Here is an 18,569-nt window from a genome sequence, read left to right as displayed (position 1 = left end):
ATTCATCAAGTAAATGTACTCAACATCTACTCAAATCATCTGTGAAGTAAGAACATAACGATATCCACTACACGCCTCAGCACTCATTGGACTGCACACATCAAAATGTATTACTTCCAACAAGTTGCTTTCTAGTTCCATTTTACTGAAAACGAGGCATTCAGTCATCTTGCCCATGTGGTATGATTTGCATGTCTCAAGTGATTCAAAATCAAGTGAGTCCAAACGGTCCATTTGCATGGAGTTTCTTCATGCATATACACCAATAGACATGGTTCGCATGTCTCAAACTTTTCAAAAAACGAGTGAGCCCAAAGATCCATCAACATGGAGCTTCTTCATGCGTTTTATTCCGATATGACTTACGTGGCAATGCAACAAGTAGGTGGTACTATCATTACTATCTTATATCTTTTGGCATGAACATCTGTATCACTATGATCGAGATTCAATAAACCATTCATTTTAGGTGCAAGACCATTGAAGGTATTATTCAAATAAACAGAGTAACCATTATTCTCCTTAAATGAATAACCGTATTGCGATAGACATAATCCAATCATGTCTATGCTCAACGCAAACACCAATCTCGATGGTAGAGGGAGCGTGCGATGCTTGATCACATCAAGCTTGGGAAAAACTTCCAACACATATCGCCAGCTCACCTTTAGCTAGTCTCCGTTTACTCCGTAGCCTTTTATTTCGAGTTTACTAACACTTAGCAACCGAACCAATATCTAATACCATGGTGCTACTAGGAGTACTAGTAAAGTACACATTAACACAATGTATATCCAATATACTTCTATCGACCTTGCCAGCCTTCTCATCTACCAAGTATCTAGGGTAATTCTGCTCCAGTGGCTGTTCCCCTTATTACAGAAGCACTTAGTCTCGGGTTTGGCTTCAACCTTGGGTTTCTTCACTAGAGCAGCAGCTGATTTGCCGTTTCATGAAGTATCCCTTCTTGCCCTTGCCCTTCTTGAAACTAGTGGTTTCACCAACCATCAACAATTGATGCTCCTTCTTGATTTCTACTTTTGTGGTGTCAAACATCGCGAATATCTTAAGGATCATCATATATGTCCCTAATATATTATAGTTCATCACGAAGCTCTAGCAGCCTGGTGGTAATGACTTCGGAGAAACATCACTATCTCATCTGGAAGATCAACTCCCACTCGATTCAAATGATTATTGTACTCAGACAATCTGAGCACAAGCTCAACAATTGAGCTTTTCTCCCTTAGTTTGCAGGCTAAGAAAATCGTCGGAGGTCTTATACCTCTTGACGTGGGCACGAGCCTGAAATCCCAATTTCAGCCCTCGAAACATCTCATATGTTTCGCGACGTTTCAAAACGTCTTCTGTGCCTCAACTCTAAACCGTTTAACTGAACTATCACATAGTTATCAAAATGTGTATGTCAGATGTTCGCAACATCCACAGAAGACGTTCGAGGTTCAGCACACTGAGCGGTGCATTAAGGACATAAGCCTTCTACTGTCTGCATAATTGCTACTATCAACTTTCAACTATTTTTTCTCTAGGAACATATCTAAACAGTAGAACTAAATCGCGAGCTATGACATAATTTGCAAAATTCTTTTGACTATGTTTAGGATAAACAAGTTCATCTTATGAACTCCCACTCAGATAGACATCCCTCTAGTCATCTAAGTGATTACATGATCCGAGTCAACTAAGCCGTGTCCGATCATCACGTGAGACGGACTAGTCATCATCGGTGAACATCTTCATGTTGATCGTATCTTCTATACGACTCATGTTCGACCTTTCGGTCTTCTGTGTTCCGAGGCCATGTCTGTGCATGCTAGGCTCGTCAACTCAACCTAAGTGTTTGCATGTGTAAATCTGTCTTACACCCGTTGTATGTGAACGTTGGAATCTATCACACCCGATCATCACGTGGTGCTTCGAAACAACGAACTGTCGCAACGGTGCACAGTTAGGGGGAACACTTTCTTGAAATTATTATGAGGGATCATCTTATTTACTACCGTCGTTCTAAGTAAACAATATGCAAAAACATGATAAACATCACATGCAATCAAATAATAGTGACATGATATGGCCAATATCATATAGCTCCTTTGATCTCCATCTTAGGGCTCCATGATCATCTTGTCACCGGCATGACACCATGATCTCCATCATCATGATCTCCATCATCGTGTCTCCATGAAGTTGCTCGCCAACTATTACTTCTACTACTATGGCTAACACGTTTAGCAATAAAGTAAAGTAATTTACATGGCGTTTCTCAATGACACGCAGGTCATACAAAAAATAAAGACAACTCCTATGGCTCCTGCCGGTTGTCATACTCATTGACAAGCAAGTCGTGATTCCTATTACAAGAACATGATCTCATACATCACATATATCATTCATCACATCCTTTGACCATATCACATCACAAAACACTTGCTGCAAAAACAAGTTAGACGTCCTCTAATTGTTGTTGCAAGTTTTTTTACGTGGCTGCTATAGGTTTCTAGCAAGAACGTTTCTTACCTACGCCAAAACCACAACGTGAATTGCCAATTTCTATTTACCCTTCATAAGGACCCTGTTCATCGAATCCGATCCGACTAAAGTGGGAGAGACAGACACCCGCCATCCACCTTATGCAACTAGTGCATGTCAGTCGGTGGAACCGGTCTCACGTAAGCGTACGTGTAAGGTTGGTCCGGGCCGCTTCATCCCACGATGCCGCCGAATCAAGATAAGACTAGTAACGGCAAGATAATTGACAATATCGACGCCCACAACTACTTTGTGTTCTACTCGTGCATAGTAACTACGCATAGACCTAGCTTATGATGCCACTATTGGGGAACGTAGCAGAAATTTAAAATTTTCAACGCATCACCAAGATCAATCTATGGAGTAATCTAGCAATGAGGGGAAGGAGAGTGCATCTACATACCCTTGTAGATCGCTACGCGGAAGCGTTCAAGAGAACGGGATTGATGGAGTCGTACTCGTCGTGATCCAAATCACCGATGATCCTAGTGCCGAACGGACGGCACCTCCGTGTTCAACACACGTACAGCCCGGTGACGTCTCCTATGCCTTGATCCAGCAAGGGGAGAAGGAGAGGTTGTGGAAGACTCCATCTAGCAGCAGCACGACGGTGTGGTGGTGGTGGAGGAGCGTGGTACTCCAGCAGGGCTTCGCCAAGCACCGAAAGAGACGAGGAGGGAGAGGGGTAGGGCTGCGCCAAGAAGGAGATTCAATCGTGTCTATGGCAGCCCAAAACCTCAAGTATATATAGGGGGAGGGGAGGGGCTGCGCCCCCACCTAGGTTTCCACCCCTAGGGGTGGCGGCCAGCCCTAGATCCCATCTAAGGGGGGCGGCCAAGGGGGGAGAGAGGGGGGCGCACCACTAGGTGGGCCTTAGGCCCATCTGAGCCTAGGGTTTGCCCCCTTCCACTCTCCCTTGCGCCTTGGGCCTTGGTGGGGGGCGCACCAGCCCACTTGGGGCTGGTCCCCTCCCACACTTGGCCCATGCAGCCCTCCGGGGCTGGTGGTCCCACTTGGTGGACCACCGGGACCCTCCCGGTGGTCCCGGTACATTACCGATAAAACCCGAAACTTTTCCGGCGACCAAAACAGGACTTCCCATATATAAATCTTTACCTCCGCACCATTCCGGAACTCCTCGTGATGTTCGGGATCTCATCCGGGACTCTGAACAACATTCGGTATCCACGTATATCTATTCCCTATAACCCTAGCGTCATCGAACCTTAAGTGTGTAGACCCTACGGGTTCGGAAGTCATGCAGACATGGCCGAGACAACTCTCCGGTCAATAACCAACAACGGGATCTGGATACCCATGTTGGCTCCCATATGCTCCACGATGATCTCATCGGATGAACCACGATGTCAAGGACTTAATCAATCCCGTATACAATTCCCTTTGTCTAGCGGTACGATACTTGCCCGAGATTCGATCGTCGGTATCCCGATACCTTGTTCAATCTCGTTATCGGCAAGTCTCTTTACTCGTTCTGTAACACATCATCCCGTGATCAACTCCTTGATCACATTGTGCACATTATGATGATGTCCTACCGAGTGGGCCCAGAGATACCTCTCCGTTTACACGGAGTGACAAATCCTAGTCTCGATTCGTGCCAACCCAGCAGACACTTTCGGAGATACCTGTAGTGTACCTTTATAGCCACTCAGTTACGTTGTGACGTTTGGCACACCCAAAGCACTCCTACGGTATCCGGGAGTTGCACAATCTCATGGTCTAAGGAAATGATACTTGACATTAGAAAAGCTTTAGCATACGAACTACATGATCTTGTGCTAGGCTTAGGATTGGGTCTTGTCCATCACATCATTCTCCTAATGATGTGATCCCGTTATCAACGACATCCAATGTCCATGGTCAGGAAACCGTAACCATCTATTGATCAACGAGCTAGTCAACTAGAGGCTTACTAGGGACATGGTGTTGTCTATGTCTCCACACATGTATCTGAGTTTCCTATCAATACAATTCTAGCATGGATAATAAATGATTATCATGAACAAGGAAATATAATAATAACCAATTTATTATTGCCTCTAGGGCATATTTCCAACAGCAACCTTGTCTATTCCATCACGGCCGTCGCCCACGAAGGGCTTGCCTCACTAGCGGTAGATCTTCACGAAGTAGGCGATCTCCTTGCCCTTACAAACTCCTTGGTTCAACTCCACAATCTTGTCAGAGGCTCCCAAGTGACACCTAGCCAATCTAGGAGACACCACTCTCCAAGAAGTAACAAATGGTGTGTTGATGATGAACTCCTTGCTCTTGTGCTTCAAATGATAGTCTCCCCAACACTCAACTCTCTCTCACAGGATTTGGATTTGGTGGAAAAAATATTTGAGTGGAAAGCAACTTGGGGAAGGCTAGAGATCAATATTCATATGGTTGGAATGGAATATCTTGACCTCAACACAAGTGTAGGTGGTTCTCTCTCAGAAAATGTGTATTGGAAGTGTAGGTATGTTCTGATGGCTTTCTCCACAAATGAAAGTGGGTGGAGGGGTATATATAGCCTCCACACAGAATCTAACCGTTACACACAATTTGCCAAACTCGGTGGGACCAAATGGTTAAACTCGGTCGGACCGATTCAGCAAACCTAGTGACTGTTAGGATTTTCGGTGGGACTGAGATGCAACTCGGTAGGACCGATATGGTTAGGGTTAGGGCATAACGTAATCTCGGTGTGACCGATTACACAAACTCTGTGGGACCGATTTTGGTAATAAGCTAACCAGAGAGTTGGTCAGGTAAACTCGGTGGGACCGATTCGCTCATCTCTGAGACCGAAATGTTACAAAAGGGAAACAGAGAGTTTACATTGCAATCTCGGTGGGACTGATCGCTCATCTCGGTAAGACCAAAACGTTACGAAGGGAAACAGAGAGATTACAATCCCATCTCGGTGAGACCGAGATCCCTATCGGTGAGACCGATTTGCCTAGGGTTTGTGGCAGTGGCTATGACATTTGAAACTCGGTGGCGCCGGATAGAAAGAATCGGTGGGGCCGAGTTTGACTTTTGGTTTAGGTCATATGTGGATGTGGGAAGGTAGTTGAGGATTTTGGAGCATATCACTAAGCACTTTGAGCAAGCAAGCCATTAAGCAACACCTCATCCCTCCTTTATAGTATTGGCTTTTCCTATAGACTCAATGTGATCTTGGATCACTAAAATATAAAATGTAGAGTCTTGAGATTCAAGCTTGAGCCAAACTTTTTGTCCTTAGAATTTTGAGGGATCCACTTTCCTCATCCATGCCATGCCATTCATTGAGCTTTTCCTGAAATATTAGTCTTGGAATAATGTTAGCTCAATGAGCTATATGTTGTTAGGAATTACCAAAACCACCCAGGGATAGTTTCACTTTCATCATATCATAGACATTTTATCATTTTGCCACGACGATCTTCAACTTCACTCTAAAATTACTTCAACCTTACAGTAATTCAGAATTGTGTTTCGTCAAGTAAATATACTCAGCATCTACTCAAATCATCTGTGAAGTAAGAACATAACGATATCCACTGCGTGCCTCAACACTCATTGGACTGCACACATCAAAATGTATTACTTCCAACAAGTTGCTTTCTTGTTCCATCTTACTGAAAACGAGGCCTTTCAGTCATCTTGCCCATGTGGTATGATTTGCATGTCTCAAGTGATTCAAAATCAAGTGAGTCCAAACGATCCATCTGCATGGAGTTTCTTCATGCATATCTACCAATAGACATGGTTTGCATGTCTCAATCTTTTCAAAAACGAGTGAGTCCAAAGATCCATCAACATGGAGCTTCTTCATGCGTTATATACCAACATGACTCAAATGGCAGTGCCACAAGTATGTGGTACTATCATTACTATCTTATATCTTTTGGCATGAACATGTGTATCACTACGATCGAGATTCAGTAAACCATTCATTTTAGGTGCAAGACCATTGAAGGTATTATTCAAATAAATAGAGTAACCATTATTCTCCTTAAATGAATAATCGTATGGCGATAAACATAATCCAATCATGTCTATGCTCAACGCAAACACCAAATAACAATTATTTCGGTTTAACACCAATCCCGATGGTAGAGGGAGCGTGCGATGTTTGATCACATTAACCTTGGAAACACTTCCAACACATATCGTCATCTCACCTTTAGCTAGTCTCCGCAGCCTTTTATTTCGAGTTACTAACACTTAGCAACCGAACCGGTATTTATTACCCTCGTGCTACTAGGAGCACTAGTAAAGTACACAATAATATAACGTATATTCAAAATACTTCTATCGACCTTGCCAACCTTCTCATCTACCAAGTATCTAGGGTAGTTCTGCTTCAGTGACCGTTTCCCTCATTACAGAAGCACTTAGTCTCGGGTTTGGGTTCAACCTTGGGTTTCTTCACTAGAGCAGCAACTGATTTGTTGTTTCATGAAGTATCCCTTCTTTCTCTTGCCCTTCTTGAAACTAGTGGTTTAACCATCAACAATTGATGCTCCTACTTGATTTCTACTTTCGCGGTGTCAAACATCGCGAGTTACTCAAGGATCATCATGTCTATCCCTGATATGTTATAGTTCATCACGAAGCTCCAATAGCTTGGTGGCAGTGACTATGGAGAACCATCACTATCTCATCTGGAATATTAACTCCCACTCGATTCAAGCGATTGTAGTACTCAGACAATCTGAGCAAACACTCAACGATTGAGCTTTTCTCCCTTAGTTTGCAGGCTCAAGAAACTTGTCAGAGGTCTCATACCTCTTGACGTGGGCACTAGTCTGAAATCCCAATTTCAGCCTTTGGAACATCTCATATGTTCTGCGACGTTTCAAAAACATCTTTGGTGCCACAATTCTAAACCATTAGCATTACGCACTGAACTATCACGTAGTCATCAAAACGTGTATGTCAGATGTTTCCCAACATCTACAGACGATGCTCGAGGTTCAACACACTGAGCGGTGCATTAAGGACATAACCCTTCTGTGCAGCAAATGAGGACAATCCTCAGTTCACGGACCCAGTCCGCATAATTGCTACTGTCAACTCTCAACTAAATTTTCTCTAGGAACATATCTAAAACAGTAGAACCAAAGCGTGAGCTACGACATAATTTGCAAAGATCTTTTGACTATGTTCATGATAATTAAGTTCATCTAATCAAATTATTCAATGAACTCCCACTTAGATAGACATCCCTCTAGTCATCTAAGTGATACATGATCCGAGTCAACTAGGACGTGTCCGATCATCACGTGAGACAGATTAGTCATCATCGGTGAACATCTTCATGTTGATCATATCCACTATACGACTCATGTTCGACCTTTCGGTCTTCCGTGTTCCGAGGCCATGTCTGTACATGCTAGGCTCGTCAAGTTAACCTAAGTGTATTGCGTGTGTAAATCTGGCTTACACCCATTGTATGCGAATGTTAGAACCTATCACACCCGATCATCACGTGGTGCTTCGGAACAACGGACCTTAGCAACAGTGCACAGTTAGGGGGAACACAATTCTTGATATTTTAATGAGGGGTCATCTTATTTATGCTACCGTCGTTCTAAGCAAATAAGATGTAAAAACATGACAAACATCACATGCAAATCATAAAGTGACATGATATGGCCAATATCATCTTGCGCCTTTTGATCTCCATCTTCGAGGCGCGACATGATCACCTTCGTCGCCGGCATGACACCATGATCTCCATCATCATGATCTCCATCATCGTGTCTTCATGAAGTTGCCTCGCCAACTATTACTTCTACTACTATGGCTAACGGTTAGCAATAAAGTAAAGTAATTACATGGCGTTTTCATTGACACGCGGGTAATAAATAAATTAAGACAACTCCTATGGCTTATGCCGGTTGTCATACTCATCGACATGCAAGTCGTGATTCCTATTACAAGAACATGATCAATCTCATACATCACATATATCATTCATCACATCATTTTGGCCATATCACATCACAAAGCAAACCCTGCAAAAACAAGTTAGACATCCTCTAATTGTTGTTGCATGTTTTACGTGGCTGCTATGGGTTTCTAGCAAGAACGTTTCTTACCTACGCAAAACCACAACGGTGATATGCCAATTGCTATTTACCCTTCATAAGGACCCTTTTCATCGAATCCGATCCGACTAAAGTGGGAGAGACAGACACCCGCCAGCCACCTTATGCATCAAGTGCATGTCAGTCGGTGGAACCAGTCTCACGTAAGCATACGTGTAAGGTCGGTCCGGGCCGCTTCATCCCACAATGCCGCCGGATCAAGATAAGACTAGTAACAGTAAGAAAAATGAACAAATCATCGCCCACAACTGCTTTGTGTACTACTCGTGCATAGAATCTACGCATAGACCTAGCTCATGATGCCACTGTTGGGGAACGTAGCAGAAATTTAAAATTTTCAACGCATCACCAAGATCAATCTATGGAGTAATCTAGCAATGAGGGGAAGGAGAGTGCATCTACATACCCTTGTAGATCGCTACGCAGAAGCGTTCAAGAGAACGGGGTTGATGGAGTCGTACTCGTCGTGATCCAAATCACCGATGATCCTAGCGCCGAACGGACGGCACCTCCGTGTTCAACACACGTACGGAGCGGCGACGTCTCCTCCTTCTTGATCCAGCAAGGGGGAGGAGAAGTTGATGGAGATCCAGTAGCACGACGACGTGGTGGTGGAAGTAGCGGGATCCCGGCAGGGCTTCGCCAAGCGCAAGCGGGGAGGAAGAGGTGTCACGGGAGGTAGGGAGGTGCCAGGGCTTAGGTTGCTGCTGCCCTCCCTCCCCTCCACTATATATAGGGGCCCTAGGGGGCGCCGGCCCCTAGAGATCCCATCTAATGGGAGGGGCGGCGGCCTAGGGGGTGGCTTGGCCCCCAAGCCAGGTGGAGGCGCCCCCACCCCTTTAGGGTTTCCAACCCTAGGTGCAAGGGAGGCCCAAGGGGGGCGCACCAGCCCACCAGGGGCTGGTTCCCACGTCACTTCAGCCCATGGGGCCCTCTGGAACAGGTGGCCCCACCCGGTGGACCCCCGGGACCCTTCCGGTGGTCCCGGTACAATACCGGTGACCCCGAAACTCTCTCGGTGGCCAAAACTGGACTTCCTATATATATATGTGTGTGTGTGTGTCTTTACCTCCAAACCATTCCGGAACTCCTCCTGACGTTCGGGATCTCATCCGGACTCCGAACAACTTTCGGTTAACCGCATACTAATATCTCTACAACTCTAGCGTCACCGAACCTTAAGTGTGTACACCCTACGGGTTCGGGAGACACGTAGACATGACAGAGACAACTCTCAGGCCAATAACCCACAGCGGGATCTGGATACTCATGTTGGCTCCCACATGCTCCACGATGATCTCATCGGATGAACCACGATGTCGATGATTCAATCAATCCCGTATACAATTCCCTTTGTCTACTGGTATGATACTTGCCCGATATTCGATCGTCGGTATCCCAATACCTTGTTCAATCTCGTTACCGGCAAGTCTCTTTACTCGTTCCATAACACATCATCTCGTGATCAACTCCTTGGTCACATTGTGCACATTATGATGATGTCCTACCGAGTGGGCCCAGAGATACCTCTCCGTTACACGGAGTGACAAATCCCAGTCTCGATTCGTGCCAACCCAACAGACACTTTCGGAGATACCCGTAGTGCACCTTTATAGCCACCCAGTTACGTTGTGACGTTTGGTACACCTAAAGCATTCCTACGGTATCCGGGAGTTGCACAATCTCATGGTCTAAGGAAATGATACTTGACATTAGAAAAGCTTTAGCATACGAACTACACGATCTTGTGCTAGGCTTAGGATTGGGTCTTGTCCATCACATCATTCTCCTAATGATGTGATCCCGTTATCAACGACATCCAATGTCCATGGTCAGGAAATCGTAACCATCTATTGATCAACAAGCTAGTCAACTAGAGGCTTACTAGGGACATGGTGTTGTCTATGTATCCACACATGTATCTGAGTCCTATCAATACAATTCTAGCATGGAGAATAAACGATTATCATGAACAAGGAAATATAATAATAATAACTAATTTATTATTGCCTCTAGGGCATATTTCCAACATACTCCTCTGCGGCAACTTCTCGGGGTAATTTTCTTCCTTCCCCATGTTAACGCTTTCACTCGTTCGCCCGTCGGTGCCACCCACTGTGTTCCTTGCCTCCGGCGATCGCCCTGCCAACCTACTCCCGCCTAATTCCGCTGAGATTTTTTTCTTTATTTTTTCGTCTTTTCTGCTGTCTCCAGCCGCGGCGGCGCTCCGCCTCGTCATCCCTAGCATGACGACGCTCCTCCCATCGCCCCCCGCCACGAGCAAAGTTGTGGCACGCGTGGAGGGAGCCTACAAAGAGTAAAAGTTCAATGTACACAAAGAAACCTACAGGAAGAGTGGCTGCCATTACCGATTCTGATGAATCCTTGTGTTTCGGACGATGCCATCACGCCACTAGGAAAAGGAGAGCGGAAGAACCCATTCAAGACGACGATGCGCCCAAGCCATGGCCTGTGGAGGACAAATTTCAACTACTTTGTCGACTATTTCGGCGCACGCTTACATCGCGCATGGTGAGGCTCCTTCAAATTACTTCTGCATAGCATCTATCATATGTACTAGCTAGCTCATGGAAATCATCTAAAGTCGAAAAGTCATAGTTGGCCGCGTGAAAGGAAGAAGAAAGAAGAGGGAGAGAGAGGCTTCCATGTGAGGTCTAATTTGTTTGAGAAGTTAATTTTGAGAGTTCAATTAGGTTTTTTTAACTTCACAAATATAAGGACTTAAGATATAATGGGCCATCTGAGGGGGCTATAATTATAAGGTATCCGCTAGAGATGCCTTAGGTACATAGAGATAGAACTAGCAATTTGGGATACCTGTTTACGAATTAGAGCATCTCCAGTACCCCCCCCCCCCCCCGGGGGTGCCCCCTATGACCACTTTTTCGCCGGGGTTCAAATTCCCCCGACCCAATTTCCGCATGATTGGACCGAAAATAAATCTGGGCGTTCCTGGGCCGAACCCAGTGCACTGGGGGCGATTGGGGGCTCCGCCAGAACGAAAAGGGTGTGTGGGCCAGTTCTATCGGCAAGCCAGCCCTAGTTTCGTCCTCTCGCGTGACAGAGTGCCACTTTCCCCTTCGTCACCATGTCGCTGGCGGCACCAACCCTCTGTCCTCCACGATCGGGAACCAATGCATCCCCACGCCAAAATTAGTGTTGGAGCCCCCCCCCCCAAGTGCCCCAGGACCACTTTTTTCCACCGGCGGTTCGATTTCCCCGACCCAATTTCCGCGTGATTGGGCCGAAAATAAATCTGGCATTCCCAGGCCGAACCTAGAGCACTGGGGCGATTGGGGCTCCGGCAGAAGGAAAAGGGCGTGTGGGTCAGCTCTGTCAGCGAGCCAGCCGCAGATTCGCCTTCTCGCGTGACAAAGTGCCACTTTCCCCTTAGCCGCCATGTCGCTGTCGGCACCACCCCTCTGCCCTCCACGGCCGGGAACCAGTGCATCCCCATGCCAAAATTAGCATTGGAGCCCCCCCCCCAAGTGCCCCAGGACCACTTTTTTCCGCCGGCGATTCGATTTCCCCCGACCCGATTTCCGCCAGATTGGGCTGAAAATAAATCTGGCGTTCTCAGGCCGAACCCAGCGCACTGGGGGTGATTGGGGGCTCCGGCAGAAGGAAACGGGCGTGTGGGCCAGCTCTGTCGGCGAGCCAACCCCAGATTCGCCCTCTCGTGTGACAGAGTGCCACTTTCCCCTTCGCCGCATGTAGCCCCCCCCTCCCCCAGACTTTTTTCCGCTGGCGGTTCGATTTCCCCCAACCCGATTCCCGCCTGATTGGGCCGAAAATAAATCTGGCGTTCCCAGGCCGAACCCAACGCACTGGAGGGCGATTGGGGGCTCCGGCGAAAGGAAAAAAGGCATGTGGGCCAGCTCTGTCAGTGAGCCATCCCCAGATTTGCCCTCTCGCGTGCCACTTTCCCCTTCGCCACCATGTCGCTGCCGACACAACCCCTCTGACCTCCACGGCCGGGAACCAATGCATCCCCACGCCAAAATTAGCGCTGGAACGCACCCCCCCCCCCCCCCCCCCCCCCCCCCCCCCCCCCCCCCCCCCCCCCCCCCCCAAAAGTGCCCCCACTGCTCTTAGAAACACAGAACCCAAACGAAAAATAAACTGCTGAAGACATCAGTTTTGTCCATCTACCAACCATCACTGCCAGCGGAGCTCTTGCTCTTTGGTTCTTGGGTACACTCGTGCCGGCAATGCACAAACAATACTGCCACTTCTCGGTCATACGGTCGCTTCAACTCAACCATATTCGAAGTGAACACGCGACTACGACAACATATATAACGAGGCACAGAACACACCGCCATTGATACAGGTTCGTGATTTGTGTATGATATTGCGTCCATCCAGTTCTTTCTAAGACTCCCTTCCTAGCTAGAGGCCAGCGATCACCGCGAGCCAGCCAGGCGCGGCGGGGCGCAGCCGCGGAGCCATGTTAAAAGGGGCGCCTGCGACGCGCCGCCGTGCAGGACCAGAGCCGGCGGGTGGTCTTACGGCGCAGCACCCAGGAGGCTCTCGTGGCTGCCCTGGCTTCCCCAGGCCCTCTCCTTCCACAGCAGATCGACCTCCTCGAAGCTCAGGCCCTTGGTCTCCGGCACGTACAGGGCCACGAAGATGAAGGCCAGCACGGCGATCCCGGCGATGATCAGGAACGTGGGGCCGGTGCCGACCCACCCCACGATCGACAGGAACGTCTGCGCCACGATCAGGTTGGAGATCCAGTTGACGGTGGCCGACATGCCGCCGCACATGCCGCGGTACGCCTCGGGGTAGATCTCCGAGTTCACGGCCCACGGCACCGGCCCCATGCCCGGAGAGAAGAAGGCGATGTACAGAGCGAGCCCTCCGACCGCGAACCACCCCAGCACGCCTTGGCAGGAACCGCTGAACAGGCTCCCGCAGAGGCTGGACGATGACTGCAGTATGAAGGCCGTGGCGAGGATGACGAGGGAGAGCACGACCCCGGCTAGGCTTGTAAGGGCCAGGCGGCGGCGGCCACAACGGTCGATGAGGTAGATTCCGACGATGGTTCCACTGGCATTCATGGCGGCGACGACGAGGGACAGCAGCAGGGCCAGCCTGTTGGAAGTGAACCCAGCCATCTGGACGATCGTGGGGCTGTAGTACATGACAGTGTTGATGCCGGTAAATTGCTGGAAGGCCTGCATAGTTCCATATGTATACATGTCAGAAAAAGTGCCATGCATTTGTCAACTTGATGTTCCTACTGTATGATGCATTCAGGTAGCATAGCAAGGTAGACTACCAAGTTTCTTGCTTGACCTGGTGGCACTCCCAAAAGGATTTAGTACCGAAAAGTGTCTAGTTGTGTTAAAAAAAAGTGTCTAGTTACGCTTCCTGATACTGAAATGCCAGAATGGATTATCTTGGAAGGTGCATTTCCAGTGTACAAGCGCCTTAGCAGTATTCGCAATTATCACACGACAATGACTGAGAGTGAGGCAGAGGTTAAAAGTACCTGAAGGCCAGCCCCAGCAAAAAAAGCTAGCCTTAATTCCTTCAACCTGAATATGTCCAAATAGCTCCCAGTACAGTTAGACTGGAATTCATGCATGGAAGCCAACGCAAGCAGCTCAACCTCTTCCTCCAGACGACCAGAGTCATATATCTGCTCCAGGACAGCAATAGCTTTTGCTTTCTCATCCTGTACAGAAAAATCAAGATAAGAAAACAAAAACGGATCAAAGGAATAAGACATGACTGAAAGTCTGAAACAAACACCAATAACCTTCCGGTAAAGCCAGCGGGGAGATTCTGGCAGAAAAAGCATCAGCACAAACTGTATGATTGCTGGCACGGCAGCAACTCCGAGCATCCAGCGCCATGTTCCAGGAACCTATGACAATTAGCGTGAATATTATTGCAACAAAATACTGATACAAAAACAGCTTAAAAATAACTCCACCAAACCCTATTAGTTTTAACAAGGATGGCGCCATATGACCATTCCCCCGTTTATTCATGTGTCAAGGCTTATCAATAATTGTATTGTTTTCTATCTTCTTTTGCAAGATTTTTTTTTTGCCTAATGCGGGTGCTTAACAATACTTATTGAATAACAGTTACCATCCTATTTAAGAGTGTCCAAAAACAGTTCCATATGAACCTGTGGAAACCGGCAGCTTGCATTCTAGTTCAATTCCCTTCATTAATCAAAAACTGAGTGAAACAAGTGCAAAAAAATGGCCTGCAGGTCTCACAGTTTCAACCCAGACCGATTTGTAACACCCACAATCATCGGTATGAGACTAAGTGTTCTATTCTGCTCCCTAACAACAAACAGAACTAAGATGCTATGCTAGCCAGATGTCTCATCTATTTTTGTCATCCATGTGCCAGGCAATGGTAAAATGGCCTACGAGTCTCACAGTTTCAACCCAGACCGATTTGTAACAACCACAATCGTCGGTATGAGATTATGAATGTTCTACTCTGCTCCCTAACAACAAACAGAACAATAGATGCTATGCTAGCCAGATGTCTCATCTATTTTTATCATCCATGTGCCAGGCAATGGTAAAATGGCCTACGAGTCTCACAGTTTCAACCCAGACCGATTTGTAACAACCACAATCGTCGGTATGAGATTATGAATGTTCTACTCTGCTCCCTAACAACAAACAGAACAATAGATGCTATGCTAGCCAGATGTCTCATCTATTTTTATCATCCATGTGCCAGGCAATGGTAAAATGGCTTACGGGTCTCACAGTTTCAACCCAGACCGATTTGTAACACCCACAATCATCGGTATGAAACTATGAATGTTCTACTCTGCTCCCTAACAACAAACAGAACAATAGATGCTATGCTAGCCAGATGTCTCATCTATTTTTATCATCCATGTGTCAGGCAATGGTAAAATGGCCTACGGGTCTCACAGTTTCAACCCAGACCGATCTGTAACACCCACAATCATCAGTATGAGACTATGAATGTTCTACTCTGCTCCCTAACAACAAACAGAACTATAGATGCTATGCTAGCCAGATGTCTCATCAATTTTTATCATCCATGTGCCAGGCAATGGTAAGATGTGCATTCGACGAAATAGCAACGATGCAGCTAGTGTGAATAACTCCCAAAGCAGAAAGATGGAGCATTTCACCAACACCAAAGTTGCTACGCACCAAACAGCACCTTGTAGGTGACAAGTCCATTGCTGCTGATGGGGGAAGGCCGACTCTCATTCATTGATAAGAAAGAGTGTTATGCAATCAACTAGCACCAACAAGAATGTTAACGCCATAAAAGATATATGCATAAAAGGGTGAACATTAGGATTAACTTGTCACCGTACTGAAAAACTTTCTCAGGAGAGTTCATCTTGAAGAACATTAGAGATTGCACTTTGCCCATCGTTCGTGTGCAGGAAACACACATGAGTATCAGTGCAGGTCAGTTAATTATCTCGTTGATACCATGAAAAGGCATATGCACTACTAATAATAATTGAGCTGGCAAGATAGTCTGCTTAGAAAAAGTGGACCAAGATGACTAGAGCTTGCAAAGCAACTGAAAGTCTGAAACGAAACAAAAGTTGCTTTCTTGCTGAGTTTAAAGATAAAATGTAACAAGACTGCAGACAGCAGTATCATCGAGATTGAAATGGCTCAATTTCCAGTTGTTTGTACATGAAATGGAGTCAAGGGACTGATGCTGAAAGCCATTTCAAGTAAAAAAATGAAAAATAAGAGAGGAAGCTGACTAAGTGGAGGATGAATATTACCTCAGTAAAGCCAAGATTCACCAAGTAGGAGAAGAATTGGCCACCGGTAATCATGAGGACATTAGTTGACACCAAACCTCCCCTGATTTCTGAAGGAGCAGCTTCAGCGATGTAAACGGGGGCAGTGACTGATGCTATTCCCACACCCAATCCAACAAAGAGCCTTCCAAGAATCAGAACATAAGGACCGCCAGCAGCGCACATAACCAGTGAACCAAGTGCGAACATCAGGTCAGCAAGAAGGGTAGACTTCTTACGACCGTAGGCATCATTTATCCAACCGCCCCCAGCTGCTCCAAGGATGGCTCCAAGTAAAGCCATGCTAACAATTGTCTCCTGAAGAAGAAACAAACTCAGTCATTATGGGAGGAACACCAGATGTTAATGACTAGTAATTGGTAGTAGATCAGATTGAACCTGCAAGAATAGATTGTCTTTGACAGCAGGAAATTCGTCCCGGATATACAGAAGGGCTCCAGATATGACACCTGACAGTAGTTATGCATGAAAATTATACTGTTATTTGACTTATTTCAGCACAGTTTCACTAGTTCCAAGGTTTCCGAGAATGTTTACTCAGAGACCTCGTGGAAACTAAAAAGCATCACACAAACATTAGCTTCAGGCTTTCAGCTCCATTGCACAGTTTTTTTTTTCTATTTTCATGGTGCATATAATGTGTCCTTTATCGGAAATGAAATGTCTACAATATTATCCATAAAGTCCATTTCACTGCGAAGCTTATAAATATCAATCATCGATAATGTTCTAACAAACAAACAAACGATTCACAATATCAAATTCACCAGATTTCAGGCCACAAAGCAAACCGCAAACCGACGCCTCCTACAAAGGGGAATAGTTCTTAGAGGCCTAAAGCTCTTGCCCACATCAAGAACGCAGCAACCGCCCCATACAGCATAGAAATTGTTAAGTAAAGGTTGCAAAAGAAAACGGCGGAAGCATCCGTACCTGTGTCGTATCCAAAGAGGAAGCCGCCGATTCCGGCGACGCCGGTGAGCCCAAGCACGTAGCGGTTTTTGAAGAAGTTCATGTCCTTCCTCCCCGCGGCGGCGTCCAGGAGACGGGAGGAGGAGCTCCCGGGCATGGTGGACAAATCGATCGTCATGCTCGCCCCCCGCCGGAACGCCCCCGCGAATCCAATCTCTAGCTCAGCGGGTGGGTAGCAGGCAAGCGATTTTGCTCAAAGAAAGTCCAGTCCGTGTCGGCGAAGATTCCAATGTTTGACTCTAAAAATCCAGCCTCGACGCGGCGCCGGGCCAAGATAATTCTGGAAGTGGGACGAAATTTCAGGAACCGGTGCCGAGCCGGAGGAATTACTGCATGCTCAGGCGAATAATGAAGCGAGCGGAGACCGGCATTTGAAGCCCGGAGCTGCCACAGCGCCGCGACTGAAATGAGAAAGTGCGCGGGCGGTTGGGCATGGCAAATTATTGCGTGTTGGGCATGAATCGGTCGCCGAAGTTGCCAGTGGATAGAGAAGGAAAGAAAACGGTGCCGGCGTGCGGATCGGGGGAGAGGAGGGCGACGTTTCGTCGTCGCGAGATTTTTGCTGTGCGTTGCGTCTTCTGCTCGTGCTCGGAGCAAAATCTCTACTCCTAGTTAAGAGTTGGCAGCCTGGTATGGTTTTTTTTGTCTGGTTTTTTTTGTCCCATCTTTTATTATCCCTTCCGCTGGTTTGTCTTCCTCCCGTTAAAAAACCAAAGCCTATTAAAAGGATCTTGTTTCATGCTTGCCTTGACAGTTGCTGATTCAATTCAATTACATAAATAAAAGGTAATTAATAATTCAGAAATCGCATCATATATGTGAGACCACCTGCTAAAAGATAGACATAAGATATTTCTTGATAACCTTCCAAAACACAATCGGGATATTCCCGCAACAAATCACTACTCTGCGCGCTATGCCATTTATTATTATCTCTACTATTAATTGACAATAACCAGTTTCTTAATACAGCAAAAATAACATATCTTTTTTCTTATGGGTGTACAATCAACAGGCTCTCAGCGACATAGCCGAGCACCGCTTGCCAACATGGACAACGACCACGATGAGCTCGCGACATGGTCGATCAGTATTCACCATGATGGATG

The 18,569-nt window shown here is 46.6% G+C and overlaps 1 protein-coding gene across 1 annotated transcript; it reads right to left on the bottom strand.

Moving 5' to 3' along the window:
- Positions 1 to 12,819: 12,819 nt before the first annotated feature.
- On the bottom strand, positions 12,820 to 18,051 carry LOC125538830 (inositol transporter 1). The gene is made up of 6 exons (XM_048702129.1): positions 17,422 to 18,051; positions 16,867 to 16,937; positions 16,450 to 16,785; positions 14,449 to 14,556; positions 14,179 to 14,364; positions 12,820 to 13,861 (listed from the first exon to the last, which is right to left on the bottom strand). Exons 1-6 carry the CDS (start codon positions 17,576 to 17,578, stop codon positions 13,190 to 13,192), a joined length of 1,530 nt encoding a protein of 509 aa, XP_048558086.1. The 5' UTR covers positions 17,579 to 18,051; the 3' UTR covers positions 12,820 to 13,189.
- Positions 18,052 to 18,569: the final 518 nt, after the last annotated feature.

This window comes from Triticum urartu, chromosome 2, assembly GCF_003073215.2.
Source record: "Triticum urartu cultivar G1812 chromosome 2, Tu2.1, whole genome shotgun sequence".
In the NCBI taxonomy this organism is placed as follows: Eukaryota; Viridiplantae; Streptophyta; class Magnoliopsida; order Poales; family Poaceae; genus Triticum; species Triticum urartu.
The sequence above is the reverse complement of the archived record's forward strand: the minus strand, read 5'-3'. Positions and strand labels throughout refer to the sequence as shown.